Source organism: Hemicordylus capensis, chromosome 6 (genome assembly GCF_027244095.1).
Source record: "Hemicordylus capensis ecotype Gifberg chromosome 6, rHemCap1.1.pri, whole genome shotgun sequence".
Taxonomy (NCBI): domain Eukaryota; kingdom Metazoa; phylum Chordata; class Lepidosauria; order Squamata; family Cordylidae; genus Hemicordylus; species Hemicordylus capensis.
Window position 1 is genome coordinate 142,574,994 of NC_069662.1, and position 19,069 is coordinate 142,594,062.

The 19,069-nt window shown below is 44.4% G+C and overlaps 1 protein-coding gene across 19 annotated transcripts in view; it reads left to right on the forward strand.

The window, feature by feature from the left end:
- MYO3A (myosin IIIA) overlaps window positions 1-19,069 on the forward strand; it is a 168,569-nt gene that overhangs the window by 101,645 nt on the left and 47,855 nt on the right. For 16 of the 19 annotated variants that reach the window (XR_008310019.1, XR_008310018.1, XR_008310020.1 and 13 more), the window contains 7 exons: window positions 749-959; window positions 3,058-3,205; window positions 6,549-6,702; window positions 7,990-8,078; window positions 11,945-12,074; window positions 17,543-17,622; window positions 17,758-17,799. Coding sequence is in view for 15 of the 19 variants with exons in the window: in XM_053262732.1 (XP_053118707.1) it covers window positions 749-959; window positions 3,058-3,205; window positions 6,549-6,702; window positions 7,990-8,078; window positions 11,945-12,074; window positions 17,543-17,622; window positions 17,758-17,799 (854 nt within the window). In the remaining 4 variants the exon portion in view is untranslated. Of the gene's footprint in view, window positions 1-748; window positions 960-2,123; window positions 2,207-3,057; window positions 3,206-4,213; window positions 4,299-6,548; window positions 6,703-7,989; window positions 8,079-11,944; window positions 12,075-17,542; window positions 17,623-17,757; window positions 17,800-19,069 lie in introns of those variants that run through there. The other 3 variants (XM_053262735.1, XM_053262746.1, XM_053262747.1) reach the window with 3 other exon arrangements.

Genomic DNA, 19,069 nt, shown 5'->3' on the forward strand with positions numbered 1-19,069 from the left:
GGAGAAACAGTTTGTGTTGCAGCAGAAAGCTATGCGAGTGGCTGAGCCTGTATGATGTTTGAACAATCCTAGGCCCTTAGGGGCTAGAACTAGAGAGCGTCCTCAAATAACGCTGTGTTTGTTATTTGTTGTTTGTTTACCAATCTAAGATCTATTCATTAGGCTTTTCCAGCATGTAAGGAGTAAATAATTGAGTCATGTATGTGCTGCTTTATTTAAATATCTAAAAGCTTTGGTGATGAGGACAGAGATTCTGTCTGTTGCCAAGACACACTGAAATGGCTTTGATATCTTGGCTTGTTCACAAACTGTGGTTAGAACAAACCAGAATTTGCCCAGTTTGGATACAGACACAAAATCGTGATTTGTTCGAAACCACAATCAAAAACTGCATATTTCCTCCCTTTATACACAAAGGAGAGGTGGGGAGCTCATGAGTGAAGTTCATGCTCACATCACTAAACCATTGCTTAATCAGGGTTTTTAGCATTGTCTCTGAACCCAGCTATCAGTTAAGATGGAAGAACAAACTGTGGTTTGGTATGATGTCTGTGCGCAGCCAATATGTTGTAGACCTAAATAAGAACTAGAAACAGAAACAAGCTTCAGTTCCTGAATTTTCCTTGAGGGTGACTGCCAAAGTGTAGAGTAACCTTATAAAGCTCCTCCATGCAAAATTGAGAAATGTTTCTTTTCTTCAAAATTTTGTGTGCAATGTCAACATAACACATATTTCTTTATTTTCTAGCTGCTTCCTTGCTGTGTATTCAGGCAGATGAACTGCAGGAAGCTCTGACCTCTCATTGTGTGGTGACCCGTGGGGAAACAATTATACGACCCAACACAATGGAAAAAGCTAGTGATGTCAGAGATGCCACGGCCAAAGCATTGTATGGGCGTCTCTTTAGTTGGATAGTCAATCACATTAATATGCTGCTCAAGCCAGATAAGTTTTTAAGGTAAGGAATATCATTGCGATGTAAAGTGCATCATTTCTGGAAACCTGACCAGCAGAACATTTCCCCCCAAGCCAGCAAGCCAGCATGGTGTAGTGGTTAGAGTGCTGGACTAGGACCGGGGAGACCTGAGTTCAAATCCCCATTCAGCCATGATACTAGCTGGGTGACTCTGGGCCAGTCACTTCTCTCTCAGCCTAACCTACTTCACAGGGTTGTTGTGAAAAAGAAACTTAAGTATGTAGTACACCGCTTGGGCTTCTTGGAGGAAGAGCGGGATATAAATGTAATAATAATAATAATAACAACATTAACAACAACATTAAGATATTGCAGTCTAACTACATGATGCTAAAGCAAGTGGAGCAAATAAAAACTGAAGGATTCACTTATTTTTATGTTTATTGGGGGAAGGAGAGCTGGTCTTGTGGTAGTAAGCGTGACTTGTCCCCTTTGCTAAGCAAGGTTTATCTTGGTTTGCATTTGGATGAGACTCCTTAGGGGATGGAGCCATAGCTCAGTGGAAGAGCATCTGCATGATTGAGTGCAGAAGCCCCAGGTTCGGTTCACTCCAAATAGGGCTGGGAGAGAACGGCTGCTGAGTTAGAGGGACTAACAGTCTGACTCGCTCTAAGGCAGCTTCCAGTGTTCTTGATGAAGCCCAACAACACCATCATGTCTCCTTAGCCACACCCCTAGGTTCATCTTCTGCATACATTAATAGTCACAGTTTGCACTTCATCCCCCCACAACCAACTCCACACATGTCACTCGCCAGCCATACCAGAGGCTAGCGACACAAATCCAAGGCAGCCAAGCTACAGAACATGTTACAGAACTCCATCTTGTTCTTAAGCAGCCACCTCACATAATCAAAAGCATCGCATACAAAGTGTGTTTTAGTTGTCTACTACAACTGAAGCTATTCTGTGCCAAGGACAAGCCTTTAAGAAAAGGAAAAGGGCCAGGACATATCGGCGACCTTGACCATTCCAAGAGTATGCTGAGACCTTCCTTTTGGCATAGACCTCGTTAGAACTGTTGCTGAGGAGAGCTGAATAAATCTAAAGAACAAACATTTGACATAAGCAAGGGGGTATATAAATATTGGAGGAATTGTGTTAGGCCTTTGAACTCACCCTGTATCTTTATTTTTTTTAAATACAGAGCAGCTGTAACTCAGTGGTAGATGAGGAGGATAGGAACTTTTGCATGCAGAAGGTCGCAGTATCAATCCTTGGCATCTCCAGGTAGGGCTGGGAGAGACTCCTGCCTGAAACCTCGGAGAAGCCACTGCCAGTCCATGTGGTCACTACTGAGCTAGATGGAACGATGGTCTGACTGTATATGGCAGCTTCCTGCGTACCTATTGCACATTCAACATGAGTCACAAGACTTGTATAGCACATTCATGTCTACTGAATGTGCTGACTTAGCCACATACAGTGATGGTGATTCAGCTGTGCCTCTAAATTTAAACACCCAGCAGCTGCCAGGTTGACATATTCTCACCAGAGATGTATGGAGCATCTTTCTTCTTCAGTACCCCTAAAAGTAACATTTGGGGTTAAAAGATAACAATCATTGTTCCTATTTGAATTTGATGTACAACCCCATTCCTTTCTGTTCAGAACGTTCTAATATGAGTACTAAACTATCCTGGGTTTCATACTAATGGTTCTGTTATAAGCTGAGGCCGGTCCTGCAATGTAGGGGCCTTTTGTCCCAATTCAGTTGGGGGAAATTGCTCTAGGGTTTGCATAAATTCAGATCTGCAATGCAAATTGACCTAGGAGATATGCAAATATTTGTATGTCCTATAAACATTCTGCCCAGGAGCAAGGAGAAATTATCCTGTAGCCGCTCTCCTGTCAAAGCAAGGGGTTGCAGTTAGACGTTTGGCCTCTGACTAATTCCCCTTCCAGCATAACACATTAGGATCTGTCAGTCTCCTAGACCAGGCTGGAATAGTTACAGTCCCTGCCTGATGTAACTCCCAGTGGTGTTAACCCAGTTGTACTGTGGACGTAGCGATGAAGTTGAAGCTGATGTGAAATAACTAAGGGGGAAAGAATGTAATATACGTATTGTATCTTTCCAGTGAAAGTGATGATGGTCTGAACATTGGAATTCTTGATATTTTTGGTTTTGAAAACTTCAAAAAAAATTCCTTTGAACAGCTCTGTATCAACATTGCCAATGAACAGATTCAATTCTACTTCAATCAGCATGTCTTTGCCTGGGAACAGGTGGGCATTTTTCATGTGTGTATTTCTTTTGGAATGTGCTCTTCCACAGCTTAAAGAGCCTTGCAGAAATAAGGCAGATATAAATGTTATACATTAAAGACAAAGATGCCTTTAAAACAAACAACAGAAGCCCAAACTAAAATGACAGCATCATATTGATTATCATATGATCTAGAAGAGGGCTGCACACAACTTTGGCCCTCTGGCTGTTATTGGACTGCAACTCCCATCATCTCCAGTCACAGTGGCCAATAGTCAGGGATGATGGTAGTTGTAGTCCAATATTTGCAAGAGGGCCGGAGTTGTACAGCCCTGATCTAGTATCTAGCTTACCCCTCCAAAAGTAAACGGTGAAAAAGATGTACTTTGCAGCTCTTTCTAAAGGGAAGGTGATGGAACTTCCAAATTCAAGGGGAAGATAATTGCATATAAAGTGTGCGATGCAAGTGCACTGGGGCGGGGGTGAGTGTGTGTGTGTGTGTGCGCGCGTGCGCACATGCACACACATATCTGCATGTAGCTTGAAACTTCTGAAACGGTAAAATTTTGTCCAAAAAAAGGTAACGTACAATTTCTTTTAGAGAGCTGAAGAACAGCTGTCAGCAATAAAATTCTTTGTTTATTTTTATAAGTTCTATGCAGAACTGTTTGATTGCTTTCTGCAATTTAAATGTCCGTCTAAAGTACATTAGGCTTCCCATTTACAGTATCCAGGCAACAGAACATGGTGATAATAGGTTTGATGTAAATGTAATGTTATTTTGATGAAGAATAAGGTGCACTGTGTAATTTATGGTTCAACAGAAAAGGTTGGGGGGGGCAATTCCGTACATCACAGTTTTAGGAAACTCTGACTTTCCTAATAATTTGCCAGTGAGCATATTAATCATGATTTGGGGGTGGGGGTGGGGAACAGCAATTTCCTTTTTATTTTGTTTAGGAAATGGACTGCCTGATTCAAAAGGCGAAGAATGTACTTTGATTGTACATTGTGATTTGATTTTTAAGATGGATCAAAAATTAGATGCTGAAATTACCAAAAGCTAATGAACTTGAAGGGTCAGTGGAGAGACTCCAGGAGCTTATTAAAAGGGTAAAAAATGAATATTTAACAGTTTAAAATGGCAGTAGGTTGCTTGGTTGGGAAAACATGCTGCAGTGTAGGGAAAAATGAATGTTACAGAAGCCTATGGCTATATGCCCCAAATTATTGAACCCCTCTCTTTATTTTTATAGTTTATAACATATAATACATTTGATAATTTGCAGGGGAGGTTACAGTTTATTGTTGTAATGTAATGTAATTTTATTTATAGTCATTGACCAAACAGAGAGTAAAAACCAGTAAACATTAAAATATGTATATACATATATACAGGTTACAGTTTATTGTTTTATAATTCAGTTGTCTGAGGGTCTGATGCAGGACAGAAAGGCCAAATGTCAATGTGTTAATTAATAAATTCTCATATACTAACCGACTCACTCAGCCATCAAACCAAACTTCAACACAGAAAGGCATACACATCTTTCACAATGAAATATCCTGCAAGTATCTACCATTGCATAATCAGTATTATTTATACAAGGAACAATCAGTAAATAATGGCTGACATGATGAGGAAAATTTCTTGAAATAGTTCCATTGAAATTAAGTCAGCAGACACCAGGGAGGCAGCGGATGCGCTGAACCCGGGCTTGGAGGCTGTTCTGGGATGGGGGCAAACAAGCTGAAACTTAATCTAGATAAGACGGAAGTGCTCTGGGTTGGTAGAACTAATCATGCAAGTAATGAGGTAAATCTGGTCTTGGATGGGGTCACACTCCCTCTGAAAGACAAAGTCCACAGCTTGGGGGTGCTTCTGGACCCACCGTCCTTGGAGGCGCAGGTGGCAGTGATGTGCAGAAGCGCCTCTTACCAACTACGGCTGGTACGCCAGTTGTGACCCTACTTGGAGAAGCTGGACCTGACCTCAGTCACTCATGCATTGGTGGCATCCAGATTGGACTACTGCAATGCGCTCTACTTGGGGCTGCCCTTGAAGACTGTTCGGAAGCTTCAGCTGGTCCAGAAGGCTGATGCAAGGATGCTTGTGGGTGCAAGTTGTTACATGAGTATTACACCCATCCTGCGGCAGCTTCATTGGTTACCGGTCCGCTTACGGGCTTGATTCAAGGAGCTGGTATTGACCTTCAAAACCCTACATGGCTTGGGGCCAGGGTACCTGTCGGACTGCATTTGCCCATATGAATCTGGCAGGGCCCTCCATTCATTGTCTCAGGCCCTGCTCATGGCCTTGTCACTAACAGAGATCCAGTTGGCGGGGACTAGAAACAGGGCCTTTTCAGTTGTGGTCCCTTGGCTTTGGAATGCCCTCCCTGAAGAGCTTTGCAGTGCTCCCTCCTTTAGTGTGTTTAAAAAACAACTAAAAACACACCTTTTTAAGAAGGCTTGTTAATGCTCCATCCATCTTTGGTAATATCTGGTAGGTTCTCAAGGTTTTGGTTTTTATAATTCTTTAAAAGGCAGGGAGAGCCGTTCCTGGCCTCGCTGCCAACACAGCGGGGCCAATCTCTCTCCCAAACGGGGGTGCACGGCCTCATTGGGGAGGGAGGCCATACCCCCGCATCTGACGTCAGACCCCAGGGGTGTGGCTAGCCAGCCCCCTGCACCTGACGTCAGGCGTGTAGGGGTAGGGGGCCGTGGTGGCGGCCAAACACAGGCCGTCACCAGCCTCCCTCCACCACTGGGGAGCCAGTAGTGGCTCCCATCAACCCTAAGTGCAGCTGCCTGACTAATTATTTCTTGGGCCTGTGTGAAGCTTCAGTTGAAGCTGAATACTCTGCACAGTCTGCCTGGCACTATTTGGAGGTGACTATTCCCACCACACAGTGCTGTGTTTTGCCCAGTGCCAGGGGAGGCTCCTTTAAGGGAAATTGTGCCCTCTTGAACCCCTGCACCATCTTGGAAGGCGTGCACCGAGTCCTGGGATGTGCAGTGCTTCCCAGTGCTTTCCCCAAAGAGCTCTAAAGAGAGGGCCCTCCCATTACTGAGAGAAGTGCAGTACTATGCAGAGGTCAGCACAGTGGGAAATGGCTCCCATATTGAAGGGAGCCACAGTTAGCTCCTGCTTGAGAAATCGTGAAGATCACTGCATTAAGGAGTGACAGAATATTGGGAACTGTGAGAACAGAGAGACAGGGAGCTTTGCAGTTTGGTGTGAACCAGATTGTGCAGCTCATTTCTCCGATTCAGTCAATTTGCTCCTCTGAGCTGGGCATACATGAAGTATCTGTCTTTCCAGAATGGCACAGCAAAACACATTTTGCTCATCTGTTTCAGAATGAATACCTGTACGAAGGTGTTGATGCGCGAGTTATTGAGTATGAAGACAACAGACCTCTTTTAGACATGTTCCTACAAAAGCCAATGGGATTATTGTCCCTGCTTGATGAGGAAAGCCGGTTTCCTCGGGCCACTGATCAGACGCTTGTAGGTAAGCTATTGGCAGTTCATATTTCACAGTATGTTGATCTCCTGGGTGTCACATTTCTTGCTGAAGTGTATTATTTGCTTTTGTTTGATGTGGTAGTTTTCAAGAATCAAAAGATTCTAATGGCACCTCTGCTGCTGCTATTTTCCACCCTTGGAGAGTTTTTGGAAGAGAGATCAAAGAGCCACGAAACGTTTACTGTATTATTTCTGCTGCTGCTATTATATCTTTTTTTAAAATGCAAACACAGTTTATATAGCAAAAGAAGTGGGATGATGGTTCCCTGCCACAAAGGGGCTCGCAGTCTTAAAAGAAACACAAGAGAGGCACCAGCAACAGTAACTGGGAGGGACAGTGGGCTAGGGATGTGCACAAACAGGTTTGGCACTCCCTTTCTAGAGCACCAAACCTGTTTGAATCAGTGTTCCCTCTAACAGGGATTCCCAGATGTTGTTTACAACTCCCATAATCCCCAAGCAAAAGCCATTGCAGCTGAGGATTCTGGGAGTTGTAGTCAACATCTGGGAATCCCTTTTAGAAGGAATGCTGGTTCGAACGCCAGTGTTCAAGCCTGCTTGACAGGTGGCAGGGGGTTGCCTTTAAAAAACAGGTAATGAGCTCCTTACCTGCTTTCCCCCTGTGGGTGCTCATTTAAGAAACAGCCGCACGGGGCTGCAGCATTCCTTCCTGCAGCCCCGATCAGTGTCAGCACACATGTGACCGGGGCACATGCCCACCAGCCATTTGCGTGGTCAGTGCATGTTTCTCAAATGAGTGCCTGCGGGGCCGCAGGGGGAAAGTGGTGGGGAGGGGGCAGCAGGTAAGGAGCTCCTTACCTGTTTTTTAAAGGCACCCCTCCCTGCCCTGCAAGGGAGTGCACTGACTGTTCGTGCACATCCCTACAGTGTGCTGGGATGAATAGAGGCAATGGCTCACCACCAACCCCGGTAAATCTAAGAAAGCCACCATTTTAAGAGATGCCTCTTTGCCCATTTAGCAGGGGTAATGCCTACTTAACTGGAATAAAAATGGATCTGTGTTGCTGCTCTTCACCCAAAGTAGCGAGAAGTTAAGAGCAGATTTTCCATAGTCAGCTTCCTTCAGAGGAAAGAGCACTGAAATCTTAGAGGAAACTTTAGGTTTTTATGACAATGTCCCTATGTTTATGCATTTACAAATGCATTTGTAAAAGAAATGGTAGGTAGGATACCTGACTTAAACCAATGAGGGCAGAAATAAATATTTTTAAAGTTATCATCTTTAGAACACAACTTGTTTGTTTCCTTACAGAAAAATTTGAAGACAACTTGAAGTCAAAATATTTCTGGAGACCAAAAAGAGTAGATTTGACATTTGGAATTTACCATTATGCAGGGAAGGTAAATGAATGGATTAATGCTTCTTACTAATATGATCAAACTTGAAAATGATATTGCTTTCTGAGAATGTGGGCTAATTAATGGTAATATGATTGCATCACCTTCAGACCTGATCCTGATGGGCTGTTCTTAAGTTCTTGATATACTGATTTGTTTCCTATTTGTGAATGCAGCCATCTTAGGGTTAAGATATTTCACTTAACACATGAAAGATGGTCATGATATAGATTTTATAAAGTAAAGGCTTGGGAGAAAACACTTCAGGATACCCTAATTTGATACCACTGAAACTGAGACACTGCAACTTTTGTGTTTAGACTTGAGAATATCCTTTTCAGCTGTTTGACTTTTATTCCCCAAGTAAACATAAAGCTGCTGTAGATTGAATTTTTTTTATTTTATTTTTTACATTTTACATTTTATATCCTGCTCTTCCTCCAAGGAGCCCAGAGCGGTCTACTACATACTTAATCAGGCCATTAGTCCATCTGGTCTAATTATTGTCTTCTCTGATGCCCGAAAATGTGTACAAAATATTTGGACTTCGTCACTATATTCTGCTCAGTAATCTTCAAGTTGTACTCTTCCCAGTATATGGCAAGATTAAAATCTTCATCTGTCATCACAGTCTATGAACAGACAGTCATGGCATTCCTTTTGTTCATTAAGGGCATTCAGAAGCAACACAATTACTAAAACAAAGCAGTAGACTGTGAGATTGGAAATGCTCTCACCTCCTGCCTGTGTGGGCTCCCTAGAGGCATCTGGTGGGCCACAGATGCTGGACTAGATAGGCTTTGGGCCTGATCCAGCTCTTATGTTCTCATGATCGGAAGCAACTCCTTTCTATACATCCTTTGTATTTTTGCTTTTCCCCCTTAAAAATGGCCCAATCATGATGCATGGGAGTGGCTTGGGTGGGGGAGTATGTTTATTAATATGTGGTAAATAATAGGCTGCTTCTCACAACCAGCAATAGGGTAGGACAAGTGTCCATCCCAAGTTTGGGAGCTGTACCAGTCCTTATTTTCTAATCATATGCAAGTAAAAAGGTAGGAGGCGGGGGAAGTGATTGTGTGCGAGGCTCCCGGTGGTAGGAGGGCTTTTCCTTCTACCTCATTAAACAGCTGAATAGGATGGAGCCCTCCTACGCAGCAGGAGTCTCACACATGGGAACCTTCCTCTGCTTCTTACCTTTTTTTTTTTTTTTTAAGCTGTGCACCCTTCCAGTCAAAAATGGAAGGTTGCACAGCTTCCGAACTTGGGTTGATGCTTGTTCTACCCTACTGCTGGTCATGAGAACCAGCCTAATGTGTCCTTAATTAGGATCATAGCCTGAAGCCTAGTTCAGGCAGAATCTCCACTGTTAGTCATGTCACAGTGGCACAGATGCACAGACCACGTGGCTCACTCAGATCAGACCAGCTCATGTGGTTATTTCTCATGTTCCAGGCAGTACTAGCATGGCAGATCACAAGATGCTGGAGTAGATAAGCCTTGGGCCTGATCCAGCAGGGCTGTTCTTATGTTTTTAAGTACATTCCGAGCAACCCACTGCTGCAGTGTGGAGCTCAACTATGTTGACGTTGTTTTTTGGTGACGGCCATGCTACACTGGTCATGTTGGTACTAACTTTTAAGTTTGCCTTATGGATTGATTGATTGAAGTGCCATCAAGTCGGTGTCCACTCTTAGTGACCACATAGATAGATTCTCTCCAGGATGATCTGTCTTCAACTTGGCCTTTAAGGTCTCTCAATGGTGCATTCATTGCTGTTGTGATCGAGCCCATCCACCTTGCTGCTGGTCGTCCTCTTCTTCTCTTTCCTTCAACTTTTCCCAGCATTATGGACTTCTCAGGGGAGCTGGGTTTTCGCATAATGTGTCCAAAGTATGATAGTTTGAGCATGGTTATTTGTGCCTTGAGTGAAAATTCTGGATTGATTTGTTCTATGATCCATTTGTTTGTTTTCTTGGCTGACCAAGGTATCCATGGACAGTTTGCCTTATAGACCAGAGTTTTTCTGATTTCTCCATGTTAAAAATAGCCACGCTTCTTTGTTTTCTTCCCCAAACAATTCCTTTTTATCATGTACTGGAACACAGCTTTTAAGGTTCATTTTTGTGGTGTGCTTAAGATAAGACATCTTCAGATAAGACAATATGGCAGCGATCAACCCCTCCCCCAAATGTCTGCAAAGTGATCCAAGCCACCCACTTAAATAAGCACCATCTTCCTTATTTGCACAGCAGTCAGACCATGGAAGTCGGCGGGCCTGATCTCCTAAAGTGTCCCTAATTTCCTAATGTGGTAGTTGCCAACCAAAGACTCTCCAGCTATTGCTGGACTTCAACTTCCATGATTCCAACAACAATTTATTTATGCATGCAGGTGTGAGTCAGGGTCTGCAAACTGCAGTTCTTTGAGTACATATATGTTGCTCTTTGTAAATATGACTCAGTAAATAAAAAGTCATTTTGACCTATCCATAACAATGTCCAGCATTTGTAGTTTACTTACTCCTTTACACTTTTAAATGCACTGCTTTATATGGACAGTGAGACAGAGTCAGGACTCTGCACAGCCATAAGTCAGCCAGAGCTGCAGATTGTTTGTACTCGTCTCAGTGTTCTGGCTTCCTCTCTGTCTCTTGCCTTGCCCTGACATGGCATTAAGCCCAGGCACATGGGCTGGTATTTGGCGGGAATAACCCAGTGAATACTAGCCCACACACCTGGGGTTAATGCCACGGTGGGAGGGCACTCTAAAAGAAACACTGGGGTGGGGGTAAGCAAAAGCCAGAAAATCTGTAATGCTGCTCTAAGAACAGAGGCACCTGGGAGATTTGTTGTTAGCAAGGTTTGCTGCTAGAGCTTCCTGACATGAACTAGGAAACCAACTTAGCTTCTTGAGCCCTGCCTCAAAATGAAAATGAAAGAGTATGTATTGAATACTGGGAAAGTCACTAAAGAAACAGAAGAACAGAAGTCCCGTTGAAAGAATCGTGGCGGCCAGGTAGGCGGACGGCGGGGTGGTTAATGAGCCAAACTCATCTGACCCCATCCCAGCTGTGTCTGTTATCCCACCGTGGCATTAACCCCAGGTGTGTCGGCTAGTATTCGCTGGGTTATTCCCACCAAATACCAGCCCATGTGTCTGGGGTTAATGCCATGCCAGGGCAAGGCAAGAGACAGAGAGGAAGCCAGAACACTGAGACGAGTACAAACAATCTGCACCTGTGGCTCGTTTCCTGTTCCTCCAGGGCCGCCTTTACCAGCCACCACTATGAAAGGGGTCGGAATAAAAAAATAACAGCATCTGTAGGGACATAGGAAGCTGCCATATACTGAGTCAGACCATTGGTCCATGTAGCTCAGTAAGACTGATAGCGGCTTCTCCAAGGTTGCAGGCAGGTATGTCTCTCAGTCCTATCTTGGAGATGCCAAGGAGGGAACTTGGAACCTAGATGCTCAGAGCAGCTCCATCCCCTAAGGGCATCTTACAGTGCTCACATGTAGACTCCCATTCATATGCAACCAAGGTGGCCCCTGCTTAGCTAAGGGGACAAGTCATGCTTGCTACCACAAGACCAGCTCTCCTCCCAGAGCTATATAGCTCTTAAACTGTTTTGGTAATGATTAACAAACAAAAGAGAAGGGGCTTTTGATTCTTCCATGTAATTTTTTTCTCTTACATCAGACACAATTAATATGGGGAGGGGTGTACATTATATCCGTGTACACACAAAATGGCTCTTTTTCTTTGAAAGGTTTTAGACCCCTGGCATAGGTACTTGATGAGCAGACAACATAAGGGAAAATGTGTAACATTTACACTGTGTTCTTTGGCTCCCTTTTTAAAAACAGGTTCTTTATAATGCAAGCGGGTTCTTGGCCAAAAACAGAAACACTTTGCCAGCTGATATTGTACTGCTGTTGCGATCCTCAGAAAACTATTTGACTAGACAGCTGGTCATCCACCCTCTTACAAAAACAGGTAATGTACATATATATATTTGCAATGCTCTTTCTAGGTTTGTTGGATCCAGCGTTTGTGCCATCTGCTCTAGATCTTGCCATTGGGTTACCCTTCCCCTTACCATGGAACTAGAGGGATTCAGGAATCTGCCATCCGGCAGTCACCATGGGAGGGCATAGCAGAATGAAGGCAACATACAGTAGCTGGTGTGGGTTGTGCTCATCCAGGAGCAAGCACTGCAGCAGTGGGTGTCAAACGTCCTGCTCTGTCCACATTGATCAGTCTGCTGCAGAGCCCCTGTGCCTCTTCCACTTCACCCCTGCATGCAAGGACCCTGAGGTAGGGATGTGCACAAACCGGTTTGGCGCTCCTTTTCTGGGGCGCTGAACTGGTTCGAAAGTCCAGCATTCGAGCCAGTTCGGAGGCGGAGGAGTCTTTTTAAGGGGCAGGGAGTTGCCCTTATCCGCCCCGACGCTCTCCCCCACCAGCGCTCTCCTCAAAAGCATTGGTCCGGGGCTGCAGCATACCTCCCTGCAGCCCTGGCAGGTGTGCGTGCGTGCCGTGCACACATGCGTCAGACAGCCATTTCCGGTACGACGCTGACCAGGGCTGCAGGGAGGTACACTGCAGCCCCACACTAACACTTTTGGGGAGAGCACTGGTGGGGGGGGAGTGGCAGGGCAGGTAGGGGCACCCTCCCTGCCCTTTAAAGGAACCCGCCTCCCGGGAGTGCACAAACTAGTTCATGCACATCCCTATCCTGAGGCATGTTCTGAGATACACCGTGAGGTGGCACTGAATGCTAAAGAGGCCTATGAATCCTCCCGGTGCCCTGTGTCAGGGCTTCCCAACCTTGGGTCCCCAGATGTTGTTGGACTACAGCTCCCATCATCCACAGTCACAATGGCTGTTGTAGTTCAGCCACATGTGGCAACCCAAGGTTGGGAACTCCTGCCCTATTTTTACATGATTGTTTATTTGTTTATCACTTTTTGAATTGATGTAATGCTTTTCATTAAAAGAATCCCAAAGCAGTTTATAATAGAATTTAAAATGCACAATTAAAACCATACACAATTAAAAGTACAAATATTAAATTTAGATATAGAAATAATAGGTCTATTTAAAAAGTTTCAAAACATCTATAAAATAAAACAGTAAAACACAAGACACAGAGCAGCAGCAGCAAAGAAACAGTTATTTCATATAAAAGCCTGAGTAAATAGCCACGTTCGTTCTTGTTTTCTAAAAGCTATAATGGAGACTGAGGAGCGGATGCCAGCCGGAAGAGCATTCCAAAGCTTGGGGCAATGACCGAGAAGGCTCTGTTGTGCGTTCTCAACAGCCGAGCCTCCCTCATCATTGACACTCAGAACAGAGCCACCTTTGATGAGCTTGTCAGGCAGGCAGAAACCTTTGGGAGCAGGCAGTACTTCAAATATTCAGGGCCAAAACCCAGGGGCATAGCGACAGTGGAACGGGGGGGAACGACCATCCCTCAGCCGCCAGGGTCTGTGGGGCCGCCAAGGCACCCCCTTGCTCCCTCCCTCACCCAGCTGGCGAACGAAGCGTTTGTGGACTAGAAGCGTGAGCGGAGCCCCTCTCCTCCCCAGTCAGTATTTCATTGAACTGGCTGGGCTTCAGTGAAACTCGGGCTGGGAAGGAGAGGGGCACCGCTCACACTTCCAACCCACGAGAGCTTCGTTCACCAGCTGGGTGCAGGAGGGCATTCAATGAAACGCTGACTGGGGAGGATGGGAGAGGGTCTGAACAGGCCTTCTCCCAGGCACTAGCCACACCTCCTGTGTCTGATGCAGGGGGCGTGGCTTGGGGCACCTGCGTGCTTTGCATGCACAATTAAAAATCAAAAGGGGCTAGGGAGCTGCCGGAAGTAAAGGCTGAGAGTCAGACAAGGCTTTAATTCCTTCCCAGTTTGTTCTATTGTCAGACTTTTCTTGCATTTGAGGAGAGCATGACAGAACTGCCAGATTCAACCCTTGAAGTGGACTAGGGTGGGGGGGATTCTCAGGATCGCTAGTCTCTCTTTGTTCGGTCAGAAAGGTCAGGTGAACAGGTAGCCCCAGCTGCAGAGGAGAGGAGAAGCAGCAGTAGGGGGCGGCTCCAGGGATTGCCAGTGAGCTCCCTGCAGAGGAACATAGGAAGCTGCCTTATACTGAGTCAGCCCATTGGCCCATCTAGCTCAATATTGCCTAAATTGGTTGGATTTCTCCACTGTTTCGAGCAGAAGTCTCTCCCACTGCTACCTGGAGAAGCCAGGGATTAAACCTGGGGCCTTCTCCATGCAAGCAGATGCTCTGCCACTGTGCTATGGCCCCATTCCCTGAAAGGAAGATCTTACAGCAGACGCTGCTCACATGTTGTCACCCATCCAAATACAAACCAAGGCAAACCCTGCTTAGAAAAGGGGACAATCCATGCTCATTACCGCAAGACTGGCTCTCCACCAGGTGCCTTATGATTCCAAACCCCTGAATCTGGCCCTGTGTTCCATTATTAAGTGTATAGCGGAGATGTTTTAAGTGCTTATCCATCCATCTTGTTTGTTTGTTTGTTATTTCTCTGTGTAAGCTGCTTTGGAAATGTTTGTTGAAAAGCGGGATATAAGTATTTGTTGTTGTGCTGACTAATATCCAGTGTAAAGTTGAACTAGCACAAACATGTTGCAGTAGTCTGAGGATACTGCGCCTGTGAGTTCTGCTGTGATCTAGACTAGTGTTGCGCTAGTGTTCTAGGAAATCCTATGTTCTAGACTAGTGTTGCGCTAGTGCAACAGGCCACTCTTGGGCAACCTGCGGCATGCCTCTTGCTATGAAACCAGTTCTGCAGGCCATATAAGTTGCACAGAATGAGTCAAACACTCTGCTGAACAGAACTCCGACCTCATATGAATGAATGGCGAATATCTATATATTGCTTTTCAACACAAGTTCCCAAAGCAATTTACATAAAAATAAATAAGTAAGTAAGTAAGAAAGATGGTTCCCTGTCCCCGAAGGGCTCACAATCTAAAAAAGAAACATAAGATAGAATGTGTAATGTAGAATGTGACAAATGTGTAAACACCAGCAACAGCCACTGGAGGGATGCTGTGCTGGGGATGGATAGGGCCAGTTGCTCTCCTCCTGCTCGATAAAGAGAACCACCACTTTTAAAGGATGCCTCTTTGCTCTGTTAGCAAGGGAAATGAACAAATAAGGGAGAAAACGACAGGTGCAAAGCCTTGTAGGCTTCATTTTCTTCAGCTACGTAGTATTGTAACAAAACTGATACAGCACTTTGGGCTTTTAAGAGAACTTGCACAGGCAGAACATCTAATAAAATTCCCCTTGCTAAAAGGCCAAATAGGGGGATTGTACAGGTTGTTACAAGAGCTGGATGAGAAGCCTGTCAATTATGTTAAAAAATGGAACTTCGCACTTGAGGAAGAGTTGGCCCAGGAGCAATGGGAATGGCTTTGGGGAAATTATAGATTGATCATTGAGGGAGAGCTTCTTAAAGGTTCAGTTCCATTGGTATTGATTCCAGTTAGGCTAAAACATATTTAAAATTTGAATCAAAGTCAGTGCTGGAAGTGTAAGTTAGAAGGAGCAGATCTATATCATATGATGTGGAAATGCCCATCAATAAATGGTTTTTTGAGTAAGATCCAACAGAAAGTAGCACAAATAACTAGATATGCACTCCCAAAAGATCCAAGAATATTATTCTTTGGTTATATAAAGGAAGAAGTTATTGCAGTGGATTTAGAACTGATACTGAACTTACAAGCAGTGGCCGGAGTACATATAGCCGCAAAATGGAAATTGCACGGGGCCCCATTCCTCCAGAACTGGTTGAGAAGGTCTGGCATACTGCCTTGTAGATAAGAGTTTTATATTGAAAAGGCATTGAAAAGGCATTGCAAAGAAGGCCAGAAGACAGATTTCTGGAGAGGTGGAGCCTACCTATTGGCTACTGGAATGGTGTTGTACAAGATGATGATTCTATGCTTGCGAGGTTTCCCTTTTATTAGAGAGTACTATAAAAAAATATAAAAGGGGGGAAAGTTAAATAACTTGCTAACGTTAATAATGTTGTAACAATTGTGATTGGTAACATTTGTGGGGTTTTTTTTTACCAAGGGCAAGTTAGCTTATGAGATCACCTGGCTGTGTGTGTGTGCGTGTGTGCGCGCGCATCCCTATCAACTTCACAATGCTGGACCAATATGAACCAAATCATGTACAGTTGTAGGGACACATAGGGACACCTCAACAGCATAGTTTGTGATGATGTCATCCACCCTATGCAAGATGGCGGATGCGTAAACATTTGAGGCATATGGGCTAACTTGTGAACCTCCTAACCAATTTGAACCAAAATTGCTACAATTGTAGGGACATACAGTGATGCCTCAGTGGCATAGTTTGTAATGATGTCATCCACCCCGATTAAAGATAGGAGACATGTGAACATTTGAGGCACAAGTGGACTTATTTGTGAACTTGTGAACTGCCTAACCGATTTGGACCAAATTTAGTGCAGCTGTAGGGACACATAGGGACACCTCAACAACATAGTTCGTGATTATTTCATCCACCCCAATTCAAGATGGCAAATGTGTAAACGTCTGAGGTGCAAGTGGGCTAACTTGTGAAACATATAACTGATTTGAACCAAATTTGAAACAGTAGTAGGGACACATAAGGATATCTCAACGGCAAGGTTTATGAAGTCATCCACCTTATTCAGGATGGTGGACACATGAACTTTTGATGCACAAGTGGGCTAATTTGTGAACCGTTTAACCGATTTGAGCTAAATTTGCTACAAGTGTGGGGACACATAGGGATGTCTCAAGGGCATAGTTTGTAACGATGTCATCCATCCTGTTTCAAGATGGCGGACACATGACCATTTGAGGTGCAAGTGGGCTAACTTGTAGACTGCCTAATCATTTGAACCAAATTTGGTACAGTTGTAATGAGTAACACATAGGGACACCTCAGCGGCGTAGTTTGTGATGATGTCATCCACCCCAGTTCAAGATGGTAGACGTGTGAGGCTGAAGTGGGCTAACTTGTAAGGATAGTAAATATCAATTTTCTTTTTGTTAATTGCAACTTTGTAATGTGTATCAGTGTGATATTTTCTAATAAAACTTTTTAAAGAAGAAACTCTCTTCTGTCCTCATTTCACAAGTGCCACACATGCACAAGTGGACCGAGACTGCAAGAGATTGCTTAGCCACATGACTGTCTTGCCTGTGGGCATCTTTGTTCATTGCACTCGTGCAGCGTTAGTCTCGGTGTCCGCCATTGTGTGTGCTTGTGAGAAACATATGTATGATACAGGTGTGTTCATCGGGAAACGACAATTGGTTGCAGCTCCCTGTTGAGTATAAACTTATTAGCAAGGCCAGGTTTGCCTCTGTGTAATGTGCAAAGCGACCCATTTGGGCAGGGTATATTCTTTCTTCCCTCTAGGTAATTTGGCACATACGAAAAGCAAGAATGCAATTAACTACCAGACGTGGACTCCACAGAAAGCAATCAGCCAAACAAAGGTAAGGAATTCCACAGCAGCTGCCAACCCCACATTTAAAGTAGACAAAGGCAATATTGTTGTTGCTGCTAAAAAGTAAGCAAGTAACCCCTTCCATTGGTTTCTCTCCCTCTCTCCTATTTTCTTTTCTGTTTAGCTGGATATCTTTGTGTTGTGCAATTCGTATTCCTTCCGTGAGGTAAAAACCTACATTTCCCTTCTTTCTGACTATAGTTTAACAACAACTTCAGGGAAAACTCAAATTAACACTCCTGTTGCTCTCTTAGCTCTCATTCCTACATCCTTACTTGTAGGTTTGTTCCCGTGGATTCACAGAAGCCATTCACATGATCACTAAGACGGTAGGACAAGCATCCTACCTAGCTTTGGGAGCTGTGGACAATCCCAGTTTCCATTCACCTACTAGGAAACAACTAGGTAGGAGGAAGGGGAGCAATCCTCTGTGAGACAGGAGCTGGGTAAGGTGGCACCATCCTATCCAGCTCTTATACCCAGCATTTTAAGACAGTAGGAGGAAATGCCGACCAACCCAACTCCTCTGTCACACACTATCACTTCCCCCTCCTCCTGCCTAGTTGTTTGCTCACACATAATTGAAAATCGGGGACGGAAACTGCTCCCAGAGCTGGGTAGAATGCTTGTCCTACCCTCTCGGTGATCGTATGAACAGCTTTATAGAGTCTGTCTTCCAAGTAAATGTTGTTTGGCTCAGTATTTTAGTTTCAAAGATAATCTACCAAAGTTCTAATTGTGGAGCTAAGTCTTGCCTTGTTAAAAACAACCAAAACAATGCTGATGCAGAATTTTGGGTTTTCTCCCAGTTTGCTAACAGTTCTGATCTTTTAAAAAGGAAATATAAGGCTCGTTCACATAATCAGAACTTGGGTAGGAGAAGCATCCTACCCAAGTTCAGGAGCTGTGCACACTCCCATTCACTGATCATGTGTGAGGGGAAAACAAGGTAGGAAGTGCCGGCAGTGATCATCAGCTAGCTTTCAGCTGGGTAAGAGGACCTTCCCCCACCCACTCTTCTTTCAGTAGCTGGGTACAGCTGCTGGCTAGGTTGGAGCCTTCCTACCCAGCAGGAGGCTAGCTGATGATTACTCCTGGCACCCCCTACCTTGTTTCTCCCTCACACAAGGTCAGAAACAGGAGTGCACATAGCTCTCAGACATGGATCGGACACTTCTGCCTACATCCTGATCGTGTGAACAAACCTATTGACAAGCCGCCTTTCCTTACAATGTCATTTGTAACAGATATCTGTATATCGGTTATCAAACTGTGTTCAGTATGTGCGTGTCTCCTTGTGTGTATAGTGTGATAAAAGTATTGTAATGTAACCAGTGTAACCATCTCTGACTTCCTTAGTGATTACCCAATAGCCTCTGCTGTTTAGCTTATGTATTATATTATTACTAGCTGGGCCGGGCACAGAACATCTGTGC